The 19,444-nt window shown below is 43.4% G+C and overlaps 1 protein-coding gene across 3 annotated transcripts in view; it reads right to left on the bottom strand.

The window, feature by feature from the left end:
• Positions 1-11,716: 11,716 nt before the first annotated feature.
• Positions 11,717-19,444, bottom strand: part of FBXL7 (F-box and leucine rich repeat protein 7) — a 193,625-nt gene continuing 185,897 nt past the window's right edge. For all 3 annotated transcript variants that reach the window (XM_032991998.2, XM_032991999.2, XM_032992000.2), the window contains exon 4: positions 11,717-14,821. In XM_032991998.2, the coding sequence (XP_032847889.2) occupies positions 14,085-14,821 (737 nt within the window). In that variant the 3' untranslated portion in view covers positions 11,717-14,084. The remainder of the gene's footprint in view (positions 14,822-19,444) is intronic.

The raw sequence follows: 19,444 nt of genomic DNA on the forward strand, positions 1-19,444 counted from the left end.
AAATCAAGAACTGTGACATTAACTAATGTCTCTACTCAGAAAATATGATGAAGATAAATGCATGTACAGAATATCCTCCTTTCACACTGGGTGTGCAATGAAGTCCGAGACCCCACAATTGTGAAACTTCGTGTGATACTACAAAAATCTTTAGTTATTTATGATACAGGACCACAAACACCTCACTGATTTGGAACTGAACCTCCCAGGCTCTCACCTGAACCTTGTCTTGAGTGAATCTGGCAAAACCTACATACCTCTTTTCTTCGAGAAATGAAGCATTCAAAGGAACCACTGTGTGCCAACACATCTTCAGCAGAGGAAAGGCTGTTCAGACTGCAAGGGTCCGCTCAGGGACCACCGTCTCCAAAGACTGAAGGTCTTTGGAAGAAGTTTCCCTTGCTCTGAGATGCTCTGGCTTTCTCAGCAAAACGCAGGCAGCAGATGGACCTCAGACCAACTTGGAAAGATGAAAGAAATATAAACAGTAGAAGTTAATTTTCAGAATTGACATGAACACTTTGGAGCCATGTAAACAGAATATTTCTTATATCTGTTATATTTGATATTTGGCACTTGTGTAATTTGTTATTTTAAATATAAAGTATCTAGTCATGGGTGTCATGATTTTTCCTAATGATTTAAGTTTCCCAGTATGAGAATGGACTGTTATAGGAGATACAGCTTTTAATCTAACACTGTTGTGACAATATGTGGCTTTACTTAGGGCAGTATCTACTATTTGAGTGAAATAGAAACTCTATCACCTTGTTCATGAAGATAATTTAATATTATTAGAAAGGATGAAGGAGAGCTGTGAAATTTTATCTGCAGAATAAATCCATTAACACCTTCTCCTTACAATATAAACCAGGATAATCTTTCTGCATATTATGAGGACAGAAAAGGCATCCCTACCTTTTTATTTAAATAGGAGCTGTTGCTTAGAAACAAGAGCTGATATTGCCTTCAATGAGTATCACAAACACCTCGATTCAGCACAAACATTTATCATTTTCACGTGAATCGTTCACCTTGGGTAACAATCCAGGATGTCTGTTTTACAGGAAAACATTCATGTGCAAAAAAAAAAGTAAATTAATTTCATGCTGTCATCAGCCACCAGGTTCTTCCACACAAACCAGCCTTTATTTGCAAAAAGGATCTATCAACAGTTTTAGCTATTGGAAAAAAAAAACCAACAACAAAAAAACAAACAAAAAATAAAACAAAACAAAAAAAAAACAAAAACCAAAAAACCACAATCAAAAAACCCCCCAAAACCTAAAAACCAAAAAAACCCAACCAACAAAAACAAAACATTGGAAGATAGCTTTCAGCATTTAATAGTCTGAAATCATGGAAAGCAATGTTCTACCTCTTCTTTTATACAAGCAGTTAATGGTTTATGGTAAAATCTTCCTAATTTGGTCTTCTGAGGGAAGAGTAAAAAAAAAAAAAAAAAAAAAGGGATTTCTGAGGGACTTTCAGGAAATCTAGTAGGTGGGGAGAAAATATGCTGATTTTAAATCAAAATGAAGCAGGTAGGGTGTGAAAGCCCCTGCAGAAGCAGGGATGATGAGGGGGGAAAAAACCAAACCAAACCAAACCAAACCAAACCAAACCAAACCAAACCAAACCAAACCAAACCAAACCAAACCAAAAGCAAAAATATCTAGGGAACAAACAAACAGACAGAACAAAGAGACTATTTGACAGCAAATTATTTAGTGCTGAAAAACGGGCAGCAGCACAGATTGTCATCACCTTGTAGAACGTGGTGCAGGAAAAGACACCCAGGACAAGAGCTGCAACACCTTAAAGCATCTGGGTACACTGCCAACAGATGTTATGCAGCAAAGGCCCCTCAGCCCTGGAGCCTGACCCACGGTCCCCTTCTTCCAAAACTCACCTGGGCTTCAGATCTTCACCCCTCCCTCCCTCTGCTCGCTGCTCACACCCGGGGCGTGCGGAGAAGGAAAGGGAGGAGGACAGGGACACTGACTCCCCCCCGGCGCTCAACACGCGGAGGTCCCCGTTTAGGGGATGAGTTCGGACTCTCCCGCGCTGGGTTCTGGGGCTCAAAGCCAGAAGTCAGAGGAAAAAGTCCTGCTCAACATCCCGTCCCTCGCAGCACCCTCGGCAAGGCACGCTGAGCTGTGCACCGTCCCCCGTGTAGAGCTGGAGAGGAGCCCGAATGTAACTGAAAAGCGCAGCCGGCCCCACCTTGCTTCCCATGACCCCAGGGCCCAGCGTGAGGTGCTGCTTTTTTTGGCAGCTTAAATGGCAGAACCAAAAGCAGAGCGGGGCTGTGTCCTCACAGCTATTTTAGGTGTTAGGGTGTCCTCAGCAATTCCTAGACTGTGACTCAACAACCCCTCCCCTTCAACCGGGGCTGGAGTCAGTTCTGCAGTTTGAGATGACTTCTTCCTTCGAATCCCAGAGAGGGGCCTAGAGACCTTCAGCAAAGCCTGGGAAGTAAGAGCTAAGATGGCTCATATTGGTTTTTTTTTGTTTTTTTTTTTTTTTTTTTTTACATCAGAAACATTTTGGTTTTGAAAAGGAAGCCCAAACTGTCCTTTCTCCAAGAATAAATATTTGCACAAAAATTGCGGCAGCCAGCATTACAAAACGATCATATCCTCACATGATAGTCATTTCTATAATTGCCTGCGTAGTCAACTGTTTGTGGTTTATTTTTTGTGTGTTTGTGGCCCACTGAACAGCCAGTCTGACCTTAACCACAAACATCTTCCCTTTAACTTTCAGAAGCATGTTTGCTTAAGGAAGGACAACTAAAGTCATTTGAGATGCCTGATGGCATCTGCCTGGCCTCCCTCTGATGATGCAAAAGGTCACAAGTCTTCCTTGGGGACTGTCTCAACTCTGCCAGCCTTCTGTGGATGCCTTGGATACCTTTGCGCATCTATTGACATCCAATACCTGTGTTTTGACAATTAAATGGAATCTCTGGTCTAACATTTTTCCTGAAGCTCCAGCTCCAAAAAGGAATACATGGAGGGCTGAAAATGTGTCAGCAATCCAGAAATGCATGGTTTTCTTCGCAGTGACAGGTCTCCCTGCAAACTGCTGCTCTACACTGCTACGATTTTCTACAGTATGAGTCTACAATTGCATTAATCTGTAAGGGTATTACAGGAAGAATGCCTTAATAAAAAAAGAAAGGCAGACTGATATTACGCGGCAAGGAGTAGTTATGGATGACCTTAGAGAAGACCCAGAATATGTTTAAATATTAGCAGTATCGTTTCTATCTTTTATTCATGCACTGTGTGCTAATGGGGCAAATTGAGCAAAGCTCTTAAACACAAGAAGTATTGCAGCGCTGTAGGCAAATTCTGTGGAGAAAATTAAGTGAAGTCCAGAAGCATTTCAAATAGTGTCTCAGTACGCTAAGGTCAGCACAGTAATTCTGTATGCATCTTTTTTTTTTTTCCTCCATATTTTTGCCTTAACGTGGGCGACTTCAGACGTGTGCAGAACAAAGACTTGACTCCCTCATATCACCAGAGTTCCCCCCTCCCCCTTTGCCTCCAGGCCTAGGGCTCTGTGCCCTATAGACCAGCACCTCGAGTAACCAAAAGTGTCTGTTGGCCTCAGAAGGGAGCGATAAGAAAAAGACACGATTCCCCATCTTCTCAGCTCTGTTTTTAACTGCGGTTGATGATGGTCTGTCTTTCCCTATTTTTATGCAGGTTTCCCTAAAAACGATATTCAGTGAAAGAGTTAAGTTCTCCAACGCTCAAGTCTTGGTCCAGTTGTTCATTTAAGTGAGCGCATTTGGGGCATTTGTCTGTGAACCTGGGTGTACTTTGACATCCAGCCGTGAAGAGAATGGACTCATTTTTTCCAATCTTGGCAAGACGAGCATTCTTAAATCAAAACAACTTAGTCATATTATGAAAGCTGAGACTCTTGCGAGTTTATATTCCTTGCTGTGCTTGGGTATTTGTATGGGCCCAGGGCCAGAAGTAGGCAAAGGGATTGGAGAAGCAGAGAAGGGACTTTGCGTTGCTGATTTGGACAGCATTTCTGCCTCCTCCAGACTAGTCTGGGAATCGCACCCCTCCACGAACTGCTGTTTAGTGACTCCACAGTTTGTACCAAGTCTATGTTCAGCGGTCATGTTCTGACTTCCAGGCATCTAAAGGAGATTAAATTTTGATATCAAGCATCAGAGCCAGTTGTCTGAATACTGCTGAATACCTGATGGAGCAGTCAACTACCCTTGTACAGCCTCCTACATCTGAAATTATTACAACAACTGGCAGGGCCTTTTAAAAATTAATAAACGGAAGCAGAGGTACTTAAACTTCTTTGGCTGAGCAGAGGCTACAGGCAAATTCTGGTGTTGATTAAAAAAATGCAGCACAGCTGTCTTAAAGAAATCAAGAGGTTTCTCGGTTTCCCAAATTCTCCCGACAAATAAGAGAGACCTGAAAAAGCAGCATGTCACTGTGACCAGTGTCCCAAATTGCAAGAGTTTGAGGGAGCATGAAATGGTCTCCTTCCCCTGCTCTCTCTTTTGAATACAAGCACACTTTTGTTGCAGGCCTGTAGCAATAGGACCTAAATATACAGGATACCAAGTCCCCAGAAAAATTTCAGGTGCCTACTCCCACAAGAGTCAGTAGATGAGGATGTTAGCTCCTGACAAGATTGGGTTTTCCACTCCTGAGCATAAGGATTTTAGAAAAGAGGGTGTCAAAAAGTATTTAACTTGGAGGACCTTGAGCAACTCTGACTAATGGCATCACAAGCAAGAAGTGAGCATGTGCTCTGTGTAGGGGATCAGCTGAGACAAATATCAGAATATGAAAACAGCTGCTGACAAAAGGTCTGTGTAGCTGAACCGTCTGTCTGACAGTAGCTAAAAACCAGATGCCTAGAGAGAAGCACAAGAATAGAGCAAGCATATTTTCCCAGCACAGCCTGCCAGCCTCCAACACTTTGCGCCTCAGGCATTTCCCAAGCCAGAGGTTGTCTGTTGTATTTAATAGCTGCACACAGACTTCTCCACGAACTTGTCCAGTCTCTTCTTAAATGATGTGAACATTTAGCATCCGCAACACCCTGTGGCAAGAGTCCAAGGCTTTAACACAAGGCAAAGAAAGAACTAATTTAATTTGCTGTGGATCTATTACCTGCTGGCTTCACTTGATGATCCCAAACTTTTTTTTTTTTTTTTTTTTTTTTTATTTTAACTAGTAGTCATGGTAAACATTCAGTCCCTTCATTCATTAAGCCATCCATGATTCTGGGACCTTTGCCATACCAATCATATCACACCTCAGTTATCTCTTTTCCATGAGGCATCCTAGCCCACACGGTGATGGCAGACACAGAAGCCGTCCTCCAACCTTTTCTGGTTCCCCCAGCACCCCGGCCTGACAGGTCTCCCCATGTATTTGTTGACTCTGTGGGAGGATTTCTCATAGAAAAGCTGTGTGGATTCTTCCCTAGTGCCACCTTTATCCAAGTACTCACTATACGTAGTCTTTTTGATAGCTTTCAATTCACACTCCAGCTTCACAGGACCATATTTGACTCCTGCGGGAGAAAATATCTTTTAAGCAAGAGATTACACATTACTATTTGCAGTTCAGCTTTCAGCCCTGAACTCCTTTACTCTCCTTATTGGACATTTTGATGCAATTTTCCCTTGCTTTTTCTTATATTTCGGTAGGGGAAGGCAAGGCTGCTTTATTACGCTCTCAAATTTAACCTGCCAGAGGCTTATGAACTCCAAAGTTCAGGCTTCAGGGACTCTTATTCCTTCATCAATTTGCCTTACAAAAAAAGCAAACCAATGTTCAGAAATCAGACACCCCTCTGATCTGAAGATAAGCCAGTCTCAGTGTTTTTGAATGAGTTTCCCTGACAGAAGGTCAATACTAAACAACTCTAAAAGACCATTACTTTAAAAAAAAAACCCAAATCAACAAAAACCCCAGCCCCCCTTCGCTTTTTACAAAAATAAGCTGGAGAGCCTGGAGTCTCTTAACATGTGCTGGTGTTGCATCTTTAACAACCTCTTCTCAGTTTATCAGGACATGGTCACCTCAGCCCTGTCACAGCTCCCTTTGCTGCTTCTGAGCAGTCCCTGCACAGTGTAAACTCTTTGGAGGAAATCAGGCCCATTTGGATGCCAGGAGAGTCCCTGCTGAAAAATGCAAATTCCTACAAGTGGCCCCTGACCCCCTTTTCTCCCAGTATGGACACCTCACCCAGCCACACCACGCCGAGCAGACTTTCCACTCGTTCGCAGCTCCAGTATCTAACAAGTGGCATTTAACTTAAATTGGCCCAAGCTGCCAAGCTCCTGACATGAGGTCTGGCACGTCCCAGGGCACCCCAAAGCCCCCTCCCAACTGGCCAGAGCTTCCCTCCCTCTCAGACCCGGATCCAGAGGGAAGGATGGCATTTCTTCTCCCTTTCCACTGCTGAGATGCTAACAGTGGGCTCCTTGCTTTACAGCTTCAGGTCCCCCTGCACACACAACCGTGCAAATGCCGTGATGCCAGGGCGGCAAGAACGTACTCCTGCAAAACTCTTCCCAGGTTTTCCATCGCATCCCAGGCCCTTTCGGGCAGCTTTATTTCCAGGACATTCCCTTCTGTCCTGACAGATGAAATGCCCCCCTGCTCCTTCCCTTCCCCGCACAGCTCTGCCATGCTGCCATATGCCAGGCACTTCTTCACTTGCTTGAGCTTTTCCTTCCTCCTGGGCTCTGGGAAAAGCAGCGGGTCCCACCACAGTAGCATCACTTTCTCCCCTGTCAGTGCCAAGGGGAGCTTTTTTACGGTAAGCCCATCTCAGGGAAAGGCAAAGGGAGAGGCAACAACATTTCAGAGGAAACACCGGCAAGGATTCATGCTTCAGCAGCGAGAGAATCTGTCAGCCCGAGTGGGGAGGTGGCAGCAGTGGAGATGATACCCCCTGGCCAGATCCCACAGCGAAAGGGGCCCTTGGGATGTCTCCCCAGCACGTCAGCTGGAGAGACACGGGGGCAGGATGGCAGTTGGTGGGAGATGAAAAAGGAAAAGCTCCGAGACTTACCTGTCACCTGGGGGACAGATAGAGAGAGAGGAAAGTTTGGGTCGTTTCCCTGCTGTGCAGGTACAGGAACACAATGCCAGAGAGAAAAACGCTGCGCCAGCAGTGTCACTGTGTGATGAGCTGCTATGTTATCAAAACTCAGCAGCAGCTCAGTCTTATCTTGCTAATCAGTGAAAGCCCTCGGGGCTCACGGCAAACGCAGACCTGATTTTCTACTACGCTTCTCTAACAAAGAGGATTTTAATGATTTGATTATGCGGACACCCCTTTGCTGCCCAGCTAATTCATCTTGTTGCTCTACACGTCACTATCAGAACAAGCATCGGAAAGCATCGTATTTTCTGACGTTCCTGCATGGACTCCCCACCTCCACTGAGAAACGTGAGTGAGACTTGGCCACTGAGTGGTCACAGCTTTGCAGTCAATCTCCTCAGTCCATCCCCTGGACTGCCTCCCACGTAAATGGCCTTACTTGTCCTACCAATAGCGAGCCATTCACCCCCTGTATTACCAATGTCTACGTAGTCTGAATGCCTCAGGCTCTCGCAGGAGTTTGGGTGACTCTGAGGGCAGGAGGGAGACAGCAAGGACAGCGTGGAGAAGGGGTCACAGCTCTACTACCTTCACCAAAGCAGGTGCTGAAGTTAGAGTTCGCTCCTGTAATTGAGGCCGAATAAAACAGAAGATGCTTCATCCAGTTAAGGAATGAACAGCTACAAAAAAAAAAAAAAAATGGATGCTGCTGTGGAAGGACCTCCCAGCAGCCAGTCAGACATGGGATCTGAGCTCTGACAACTGCTGAGTGTCACATACGTCACGCGTTAGGCAGTTCTATTCCCATGCTGAAATGCAGGTAGCCGCTTTGCAGTGCCGTGTCACAAAAGCCGTAATCAACAACCGTGATGCCACGTGAGGTACATGGCCATAGAGTCATCACATACAGCGTAATTCAAGTCCAGAAATAAGCTCTATTCTTCGAAGTATTTTCACGGTATTCCACAGAACCAGGAACAGACAACTAGAGCAAAATTTGGGTGTCATAAAAACATAGTTTCTTATTAACAAATATATAGAACTATTTTTTCAGTTGTCCTGATAAAGGCTTAGGATACATTTTTTATATGATAGGTGATAAAGATGTGAAAACACTTGATAAGGCAAATTATAAACAATAAATTAGCTGCACTTATTTTTTATAGCTAGAAATTCACTTTTTTGGAAAGGTCTGATGTCTATCTGATGAGGCAACTGTGTGAATAGATTATACTCAAGAAGTAACGGAAACTTCTCAAGAATGGCCATTAACTTAATTTTAAAAAAATATTTTAGGAGCCATTAAAGACAGACAGTGCAACATGAAACTGTTAAAAATATTCATTCCTTTTGGCACAAATCCCTTATTGCATTCTCTCATCTTTTCAAGATTACTTTTTCCATCTCTACCATTTATGTGAGCTTGAGGCTACAGCATGCAATGTTTCTTTAAAAAACAAAGGAAAACTAATCTATTCTAACCCAAAGAACACAGTATTTTTAGTGCTAGAAGGAATGGTTAAGATTTCCCTCCTGCATTAAAAGTATCAAGGTCATTTATAAAAGCTTGGGGTTTTTTTATTTTTTAGAAAGATCCCTCCTTCTGGTCCCTCTGGCTCTCTCTCTGGTGCCTGTTTAGTAACTTTTATATTTATAATGGCTTAATTTGACATATCTATGGCCAACTGGATTGTTGCACTCATAATATTTTTTTTTTTAAATTTGTATTAGCAGAGCCTGCTTGGAAACGATTTCCATTAACTAGTTTAAAACTCAGACGTGCCTCTATGATCATCCAGAGGACAAGGGAAAAATGACCTGACGTTTCTGCCCAGTTTTCACAGAAGACAAAAATAGAGGAAAAACCTGCTCTGAAGCCTACAGCTGTACAGCAGGGGTGCATGAAAATAAACATGCCTCAGCTATTTTATGGAGAAAACTGATTTAATCTGTTTAATAGCATGCAGTAACGCTGTTCAGCTAGATGTATTTTTGTTAAGCTAAGTTTGAATTCTGATGTCTACTGCCTCGCAGTAACTCGAATCTATTATAATTATGCCCTTTAACAGTCATCAAAAGGGCACGAATTTGGCTCCATGCTGACGCCTGCACCTTAGCAAAGCCAAACAGCTGGTGCTGCTGAAATACAATGCCAAAGGAAGAATAGATGTTACAAACCTGCCTCGCCTTGTTCTTCTCAGTAGACTACCTTGCACAAAGGTGTTAAGGCAGGAACAAGGCCCTGCGGTTGACAAAGTCTCAAGCCTCCATGCCCGTTTGCTGGTAAAGGCAGGAGTTCTGCCTGTAAAGATTTTCTGGCTTCACAAAATAGGAAAAAGGGTAGATATTGGATGTATTAAATGCAAAATCAGTATTTAATTTTTGAAAGGCTGTTTCAAATTTGAGGCATCCTCACCGAAATCATTTGTCAGTCTTTCTCAGAACCTTCATTGAGGGAGTGTACTGTATTTACACGATGATCAGTTAATTTTCTTCATGTTTCTGCTCCTGCCCCAAGCTTCATTCTTCAGTACTTACACTTTCTCTGACCCAACTCTCCCCACTCACCAAGTCATACAAACCCACCCCTCTTAACCCCAGAGCTAGTTTCTTTGCTGAAAATCTTCCAGTCTCTTCTCACCTCCGACCCAGTCCCCCTTGCCCAGGAAATTTTCTTCATCCTTCTTCTTGTTCCAGTTCTCAAAATCCCAGCTTTCAACCCTGCCCTGACTTTTCAAGCAACTTCCATATAATTCAGGTAATTTCCACCTCCACACTGCCAGCCAGTGATAAACCTGTCTTAGCTTTGCCAAATCTCATCCTCGCCAGACTACATCTCAAAAAGATTTGAGTGTGCCCCTTTTCTCCTTGGTCGTGGAGATGGAGATGTTCAAACACGTGTAATGTAGTTAAATTTGGGTGAATTTTAACTGGGAGATCACTAAGATACATCCTTGTTCCAAAGCTGACCTCCTGGCAAGGCTCACACTTTCACGCTGAAGGCCTTAGAGGAGATGAAGAGCAATGAACCGTTTTCAAAGAAAAGGTCACCAGGAGTTTAACATGAACAAAATGTCATTTCCTACTAGCTTTATTTACAGAAACAGATGAACCATTTCAGCTAACATTTTCAAAGCCCAGCATGGGAAGTTTCAGTAAGAATAGCTAAATTGAAAAATTATACAAAACCGAGGGCAGGTTACTTTCCTGGAGAACACTGGGGGAATAGGAGCCATGCACCAACTCTGTCAGAGAACTTTTCCCCTTTAAACTAACACTGGCAGCCATGGGGCAGCCAGTCTGCAGTCCAAATGGTCACTATATTTCCTTTTAATGAGAGTTTGGACCTGCTTCAAGCCTAGTGCTAAAATTAGGTCTTTTATAGCTTTTTAATTTTCCAGATCAAAGGCTAGACATTTTCAGAAACCACATAAGCCACTACTGAAGGTTGCAGTCTGGACCACGGTTCTGAGTCCAAGACATCCAACAGAAGCTCTTTCGCGTTTTGTAGGAAGCCAGATGATCATACCTCAAAAAAGGCGAAAGGGGTTGCACTTCACATCAATCTGATGCTGCTAACAGGGAAAATACAGTTGCACTTTTTACGAAAGCCAAGGGAATGAGAAGGATGAGTACCTAGATATAGAGCTGTGGCTGCAAGCACAGTGCGTGGCAGTTCAGATGTGCCTTTTTTTTAAGAGACCTCTCTCTACGGGACACCATTCCAAAGACATAAGCAACATGCCAGCCTGACTGGTGTGATTCATCATTGCTTGCTGTGATGAGATCACCACATGCTATCGCAGAAGAAGCCTCAGTGCCTGAGCCCGAATTTTATGGTTCAAGAATCAACAGTGTTTTCGCTCGGGAAATTTATAGCCTTTGCCAACCCCAAGCTACAACAGAGACACATCAGTCACATGTCGCAACCTTTCCAGCAAACTCAACTCCACACGCACGATTTCAGTTTCTTTTCTGGTCGTGTCATTTTGCAAGTAGACAGGAAAAAGGTTAAAAGTCAAAACAAGCAAGCTGTATCAATAAGTTAAATTCAGATTTTCTTGAAATAAGTAGCAGTCTCAGAGTGCCAACTCAGATCATGTAAGACTATATACTTAAAAATGTTTGGCTTAGAAAAATTACCTTTATTCATTTTCCACCAGTGCCCCCCAGAGTGGGTTGTTTAGACAATTCAGAAGACAACTCTGCACTTGTAAGTGCTCTACCCTTTCAGTCATTCCATTTTACTCTTCACATCAAATATGTTAACTTGCCTTTAAACCAATGCAGAGGCCCTCCTGAAATTTTTATACATGTGCTTTTTATATACTGATTTTTCCTTTACTTATACTTCCAGTTACTGATTATGTTTCAGGGTCAAGAGTAACCACATGAGGAAAATCAAATTTGAAAGGGAAAGATAGGCAAGGTCATAAGCTATAACAAGTATTTTTTTTTTCCTCTTTTTAGTCATCCACCTACCTGAAGTGCTGATGTGCTCATTCACCTACTTACCTTTCAAGAAAAGTTTTACAAGTATTTAATCTTTTATTTTTCACCAGAAGTTAATCAGTTAGTGCAAAGGATGATGCATGCTCATCAGTTACCAATATATTGCTTTATTTCTCGGTAGCAAATTAAGGCTTTATAGTGAGATTTGTACAGTACAGGCCAATTTAAACATTAGAAACCTTAAAAACCATGTAGCACTATTCACTCAATTTAGCATAGCCAGAAAAGTAGCACCTTTTTTTTTTTTTTTTTTTTTTTTTTTTTAATAAACAGTTAAATGTTACTAGTGAGGCCTTATATTTCATGAGTGCAAATGGCTCAAAATTCCACCATCCTCAGGAATGGGCTTAACATTTAACTATCCTTGGGGCCATTTTGAGAGAAAGGATAAACAGAGAGTATAGCTGGCTCGGATAAAATATACTGTACTACTTGCTGAAGAAGAATCTCTAATGTTAAAATTACAGAAAGGAAAACCAAAGTGATGTTAACCGGCCAAAGGATGGTATCAACCCTTATTAGTCACTGACCAGTAATAGTAGCAATGACAAATTCATTTTCCATGGCCTCCTTGCTTTAGTACAATCTGATTTATAATTCAGAGCTGATGACATCCTGTATGTTAAGAAACTCAAAATTGGAGGAACGTACATAAGTAAAAGGAATCTTTGCAGCAGTAGGACAAGTTCCCCTCTGCAGGGACATGTCCAAACCATTGCTTTTTTGTAATATGAGAGAGCATTGCTACAAGTATTTCCTCAGCAGTTATGTATTTTTCTCGAGCATATGGATTTTCACTTCATATCAATGATTTTATTAGTGTTGTCTGCAGATGATGGAACTACTGCTTATGAAAACCAGACATGGTGCTTCTCTTCTTATGTTCTCTACTGAGACATTTATAGCATTTCATCCGAATGTATGAATTCACCTGTCAGTCAGGCGCAGGGGGTCTGCCTGAAAATATCATCACCCCTAATGCGTCTGGCTCTCAGAGCTGAGCATTACATGTGAAAATGCAGAAAATCGGCTGCCAGAAAATTGTGGAGAAAGTAACCATGAAGCAACCACACGCTCTGGGGAAGAAGACAGGGAGTTGAGAGAACCTCCAAACCACTCTTGCTCTTGCACGTGACCGTGAGGGTACAAGGGGCTCCCAGTGCCACAGGGCAATGCTGGTGTTTTAATTCCTTGTTGAACAACAGCTGTTTCTCCAGCCTAAGGGAACACACACAGATGAGGTTTTACAAAAATCTAAATCTAATGTGAATAACACTCTAAGCACCTCTGCCCCCCAGGGGTGTTATCTAACATCAGGTTAATGTCTTTGACGTCTCGAGATCCGTCATCTATCCTTTGAACTGGAAGGCCACAGAAAAGGGCTGGGTTTCTACGCGTATTAAGGCACATAATGAGTTTATCTCAATGCACGTGCCTGGTCTGCTTAGGAAGTGTCAGCTGCGGTGGTGCCGCAGCTGCTGAAGAGATAGAGTGAAGGAACAAGGACAGACTTTCTGGTGACAGCCGCTCAGCACAGCGATCAGGGTTGCCCCATGCAAGCTGCTCCGTAACGCCGCAGAGAGTCCCCGGTGTACTACAGTGCTATCTCTCAGCTTGTTGCAGGGCTACAGCAGCTTCTCAGGCCGATTTGATGTCTTTTCCCTTCGCCAGACCACTAATACCTTATCCGTTTTCCTTCACTCGGGTGAATATGTCCCTGCTTATCAGACCCAGAAGTCCCTATCTGCTACCAGAGGGTGTTACTAGGCATGCAGGAGAGGGTGGATTTAGAAATGAAGGCAAGTAGTGATGATGCACGAGTGACCTGGAGGTCAGCTTTCCAAGAGAATCCATGCACGGGCACAATCTCCAGACTCACTCAGCAGCGTGCTTGACAACGGCCAGCAGGCCTTATTCTGCTTCAATCAAGTGTGCTTAAGAACATTACCCAGTATTTCCTGAGGGATCACAACAGATGACTACCAAAGAGAAACTACCTGGAGACAAGGGGATGCTTTATCAGCCATACTGGAAGAAGTTGGGGAACACAGACACATATTGCATAGTCAGCTTCATGAGCACAGCTGGGATTCGGATATATTTGACACATCTCAGTAGCATTTCCAAAGGAGGGATTATGTGCTATTTCCTTTGGAGGTAGCTACTGTAGCCTGGGACAAGATCATGGCTGTTATGGAAATGGCAACCCGCTGGGGATGCTGAGCACTCATTGCTTTTGCGTTAAGGCGGCCTCTCCACAGAGACCCACCGCACCTTAAAAAGTGATCATACAAAAAGCAAACAAAATAGTCCTCTAGAAACCCCTCTCACGCACGACATATAGGAAAAGCTGACTCCCGTGAGCTATAGAAAAGACAGCATTACTGAATATGGGAGCGTGTGTTTATACATCAGTGTTTTTAATACTGCATTGTTAACAACAGGTTCGGGGTGTCCTTTCAGAAGAAGGCAGGGTTGGTGTGCTCTATGATACAGCGCTTGCAATGTCGTTTAACAAATCGCAGAGCATCCACAGAGACGTCGCAGTCCTGCACGTTCAACATCTGCAGGTCAAAACAGTTGGCAGCTACAATCTGCAGGCCCTGCCCAGTGATGCTCTCACAGGATTTCAGGCTCAGGCGCTTCAGGTTGAAGCAGTTGAGGGCTAGAAACTCCAGGCCGGTGTCTGAGACCAGAGGGCACTTGCCAATATCTAGCGATTTGAGTTTTGTGCAATTTTTGGCGAGGTACTCCACGCCGTGGTCCGTGATGCCCTCGCAGCCCCGCGCGTTGAGGTAGCGCAGCTTGCTGCAGTATTTGGCTATGTAACGGATGCCCACGTCCGTGATCCGGCCGCAGTGAGCGATGCTAAGGTATCGGAGGCGTGACTCCAGCTTGGCAACCTCCCGCATGCCGAAGTCACTGACGAAGCGACAGTCGCTCACGCTCAGTTCCTTAACGGCCGTGCAGTAAATCATCAGGTAGCGGAGACCCTCGTCGGTGATGCGGACGCAGCGGCGCAAGTACAGGTGGGTCAGCTGAGTGCAGTGAGCGGCAATGGTGTGCAGCCCTTCGTCCTCCAGGACGAAGCAGTCTGTCATGTCCAAGTAGCGAATGGAGATCTGTTTCCCGTGTAAAGGGGACAGCTTGATGGAGGCTTCGCGAGTCAAGCTGATGCACGTTACTTTGGAGCAGCCTAAGTGGGAAAACACAACGAGTTTAAGCAAGCAGGAAAAACAGATCACCCGGCAAGAGCAGAAAGGTGGGCACGAAACCCTGTGCGGGATGTGATGAAGATATTTTCACGTTGCAAGAGCAGAATCATCCTGGCTGGCTGCTCTGGATTCGCTGTGATGCGCCCCTACGCCAGGGGAAAAGCTCCACCGGGAGTCAGTGAGGCTGCTTTGGGATTTTGAGCACCAGCAAAGCAACAGATCGATTTTGTCCATATCCCAAATGTAGCACGATGGCCCTAAGTTTATCTAGGGACGGTCTGCGATCCGTTACTGCAATAAAAACCCAGTGACAATTTGAGAAAATGGTACTACACAGCTTTTTGATCAGAGGCAGCCTCACTGCTGACTGGCTGAGTTTGTAAACCAACATCAGAGGCTCTTTCACCATCCAAAGCCATTATAAAAGAGACGAACCCCACCCACCCTCCAAAAAGCATTTGGAGAACAGATGTGAATCCAGCCCCAAGCCTGCAACGTGGGGAGGATGCAAAACTATGGCAAGACTCTGTGCCTGCAGAAGGGTGGAGATTCGGGTAACCTAAGGAGAATGGGGAGAGTCAGCAGGAGCCAGCAGACTGGTAAGGGCATGGGAGGACATGGACAGATGCAGAAAATGACTGTTTTAAGTGAAGAAGCCTGGCCATGAATGGGGGTAACTAGACTAGAGGAGGAACACCAGACCTTGCAAGGAAAGGTAAAGGGCTATATTAAAGGGAAAAACATGCTCACAGACTTCCCCCATTTTTAACCTCCATTCCGTGCAAGGTGGTGGTGAATGAAAGCTTTTTTTTTTTTTTTGGAAAGTGCTGTTTCTGCTGCACTGCAAACTGGCAGTCATGGGCTCCTAAAGGGAAATTCTTATATGTGCCAAGTTCAGCTGGGCACATTGCATTAGCATAGCTAGAAACAGCTGCAAGGAAGAAGGGAGGGTCTACCTGTTAAGAGATCAAGGCCCAACAGTTTTAGCCATAAATGTCTATTCGGATAAATTCTGCAGCTTATATCTAAAGAGGTGCCCCGAGGTAGGGATAAAAAGAGCTTTTCTGTATTGCTGAAACACTGGCCAAGGGCATTGAAGTGACCCATGAAAATCCAGAGAAGTTAGGACGATGACCTTAGAGCTCCATGTATCAGAAATGCTGCACAAATCCTGTAGGCTAGAAGTAAAGATCATGACAATGTATGGGGACCACCTCAAAACCTTGAATGACCCAAACCCACACCACTTGATAAAACAGGTTCTTATTCAGAGGCTTAGTGGAAGGCATGAAAAGGCTTCAGTTCTTAAAAATAAAAAGGAAAAAAAATTCCCTTGCAATAATCCAGCAGGCTCACACAAATGCTCTAAGAAGCATGGGATATGGACTTGAAACAGTCTGCCACCTGCAATTAGATTTCTACATTCATCATTTGAATTTGCAGCTGGATCTTTAATTTAGGCTTCAAATTTATTTGAACAGATGCAAATTTTGCCTTAGGCTTCACACAATGCAATGGGCAAATTGTCTGCAGGTCATGCAGAAGCTCTGGGACCTTGAAGCAAAGCGCTTTGTTCGACAAATGTCAGCTTCTTAAAACCGAACGCTGCTGTTTCCTCTTCAGACTGTGCTGCAGTTCCGTCTGTGTTATGGTACAATCTTTGGCAATACGTTTGCCTTCAAGTAGGTACTACATATGTACTCAATAATGCAAAGTGATTTTTCTAAAGGGAAGCAGTACAATACTAATGGTGTAAAAATTTCTCCTCCAATGTGTTCTTTGGAGCTGTGATACAAAAAGCTCCACAGGAGTACCCATCCTTGAGCTAGGTTTCCAGAGAAGAAGCTGGCACCTAGGCAGAGTTCTGCTGGACCTGACGTAGCTGTCACTACTGTGTTTGTCCAAAGAGCTTGCTGGATTAAGGAGTCAGTCTGGATATTTTACATGCTGACCAGAATTCAATTTTAAAACCTGGCTAAGTGAGAATGAAGGGTCCATGAGGCTGAGGAGAACATTCTGACTGCTGAGGATCCAAGAAGGTGGAATGCTTTAACAACCACAATTAGAAAGTGAATAGGTCAGAAGTCTCACAGCAGGGTTGGAGTCGCATACATCAGTGTGTGATCACTGTTTTGACAAGCTCAGTATCGCCTTGTCTAGTTACTTTGGCTACACTGTAAAATATTTCATAGGAAGGGTATTCAAAATGGTTTCACCAGAAAAGGAGTCCATGTTAATATAGAGCTGCCTGAATTTTAGGCAAAATGACAAGTTTCTGGGTCTGCAACAATTTTGCTGTCCTAAATAATAAAAAAAAATTTTAAAAACAAAGCTCTTGCAACAGGATTTTCCATAAAGCAAGTATAAATGATTTTTAGAAGGGAGGAGAAACTTCCAAACAGATTGAAAAAAAAGTGTTGGCTAACATGTTAGATAATAGCTAGCAGTCCAGCTCAACCAACTTCTAGAGATATCTCAGACCTGCCCACAAAGTGGACGCTGAGAGTGACAGAGCTTACACTGTGGAAAACTCTTAAAGTTAATATGAACATCTGGTTTTGACATTATTTTGGTATGTTATTGCTGCCAAGTAACCATCCAAGGGGGACAGGGATTCAACTAGATACACAAGTGTGAACTGGCTTTTAATTAACTAGCTACCAGTATAGCATTATCTCCCAGCACATGTACCTAACTTCTCTTGCTCAGTATGAATCCAAACCAGAGAAGCACTTCAGTCCTGAGAATTGTTTGAGTGTAGGTGCAAGCCCTGTCCTCCGAACTACAGACACAAGGAGGGGAAAACGGAATCCTGCTTCCAAAACATCTTCCAAAAACTACCCACATCAGAATGAAAAAAGTTGACTCAAAACAAGACCCCAGAGATCAATTATCCTCAGTTCATATACAGGCACATGCAGCAAATTCTACATCTGAACTCAAACACCCTGACCTCCGAGCATGTTCAAAACCAGGATTTTTTCCCTCACCCACTCCGAAAAGAAAGGATAATTTAGGAAAATGTGAGATTAAAATTACTTTCCTGTTCTGTTGATGAGACAAAATTCAAGGACTTGCCCTTTACACACTTTGGACCAAACTGATGAGCTCTTAGGGACAGACACCATCTTCTAGGGCAACAAGTAACAGGCTTGGGGAAACCCCAAATGAAGGCAGACCCCAAAAGAACCTATTTCAAGATCTTTTCGTCTTCCACGCTTTTGAAAAGTCACTTTTGGTCTATAGCATATCTATCAGTAGGAGCTGTGGACCAAAATATTTTCAGCCACTTACAAGCCCCCAGGTGCACTCGGGGTGTCACTTAATAGTCTGGTGTGCCAAGGCAGATCACCCTCAGCTCAGCGATTCTACCTGTCCCGTCTCTCCAGGCCCAAGATACTTGAGCCACTCAACTCTCCAGGCTACCCTAGAGGATGTCGTAAGAAAAGCATAAATATGCCAAATACAGCCAGCTTTCAAAGTAATATGTAGCTCTCGGTCTAAATCACACAGGCACATACATCATCTCTTGGTATTGGGGATGCTTCAATCTGAACGTGTGGTTAGCAATCCAGAACTAATGTCAGTATGTACCAACAATAAGTAATTCGTATGCAAGATCACTGTGAATAGACTCCGTGGGACAGGGCATCCCTGGAGTCCTGCAGATACTCTTTATCACCTGACATTTTCAGAGACAAATCACAGAAAGTGAGTAATTCTGATTTACTGCTGTTTGTTTTGATGCCTTCCATGATATGCTGCCATTCTAGGAGTGCTGGGTGAGAGAGTTGGATAAATCAGTTAAAAAAAAATAGAAGGCAGAAAAAAAGAAAGTAAATCCATGTACACCAGATAGGTAGCCTTGGAAAAATCAGTTTATCTGTGTACCAGCGACTCAGTAGCATTGCTTCCTATCCCCGCTTCATCCTGCTTGTTGCTGTGAGTACCCTGCAATGGCAAATCTGATCCGGCTGATTGATAACAACACTAAACCGATAACAAGCGAGATCACAAAACAAATACTGAACGTCAGATTTACTTCAGTGCTCTGCTTGGCTACATCCTTTCCATTAAGTGCTAACCTATTTGCAGAGAGGAAATTCTGTGTGGCTGCCCTTGGGAAAAAACATTTTCTTTCCCCAGAGCAGGTCTGACTAAAACTGCCTGAAACATTTCTGCTGATCTAAACAGCTGCAGTGATACACTGTAACTGGATGAAAGGAAAAGCAGAAAGCCACTAAACAAATATATACACTAAAAAAAAAAAAAAAAAAAAAAAAAAAAAAAAAAAAGTCCAAGCTATGTAAGTTTCCTTAAAATAGCAATGGAAACAAGGGGACCTTGAAGTTTAGCTAGGGATGACAATTGATATTTATACCCAGACAAAAGCTTAGCGCTGATTCTGAGCTCCTCCTGAAATCATCTATCAGATTACAGATACATACAATATATATATATTATCTGCATATAAATTATATATATATATACACACACACACACAAAAGGATAAACCAAATTTTTCCAAAATAACTAGCGTTTACCATACGATGTAGCACTGACTGCAACGTGGGGCCTTGTAAAGGTGCTTTGTGCAAAAATGT

Source organism: Tyto alba, unplaced genomic scaffold, assembly GCF_018691265.1.
Source record: "Tyto alba isolate M040663 unplaced genomic scaffold, T.alba_DEE_v4.0 Super-Scaffold_48, whole genome shotgun sequence".
Lineage (NCBI taxonomy): Eukaryota > Metazoa > Chordata > Aves > Strigiformes > Tytonidae > Tyto > Tyto alba.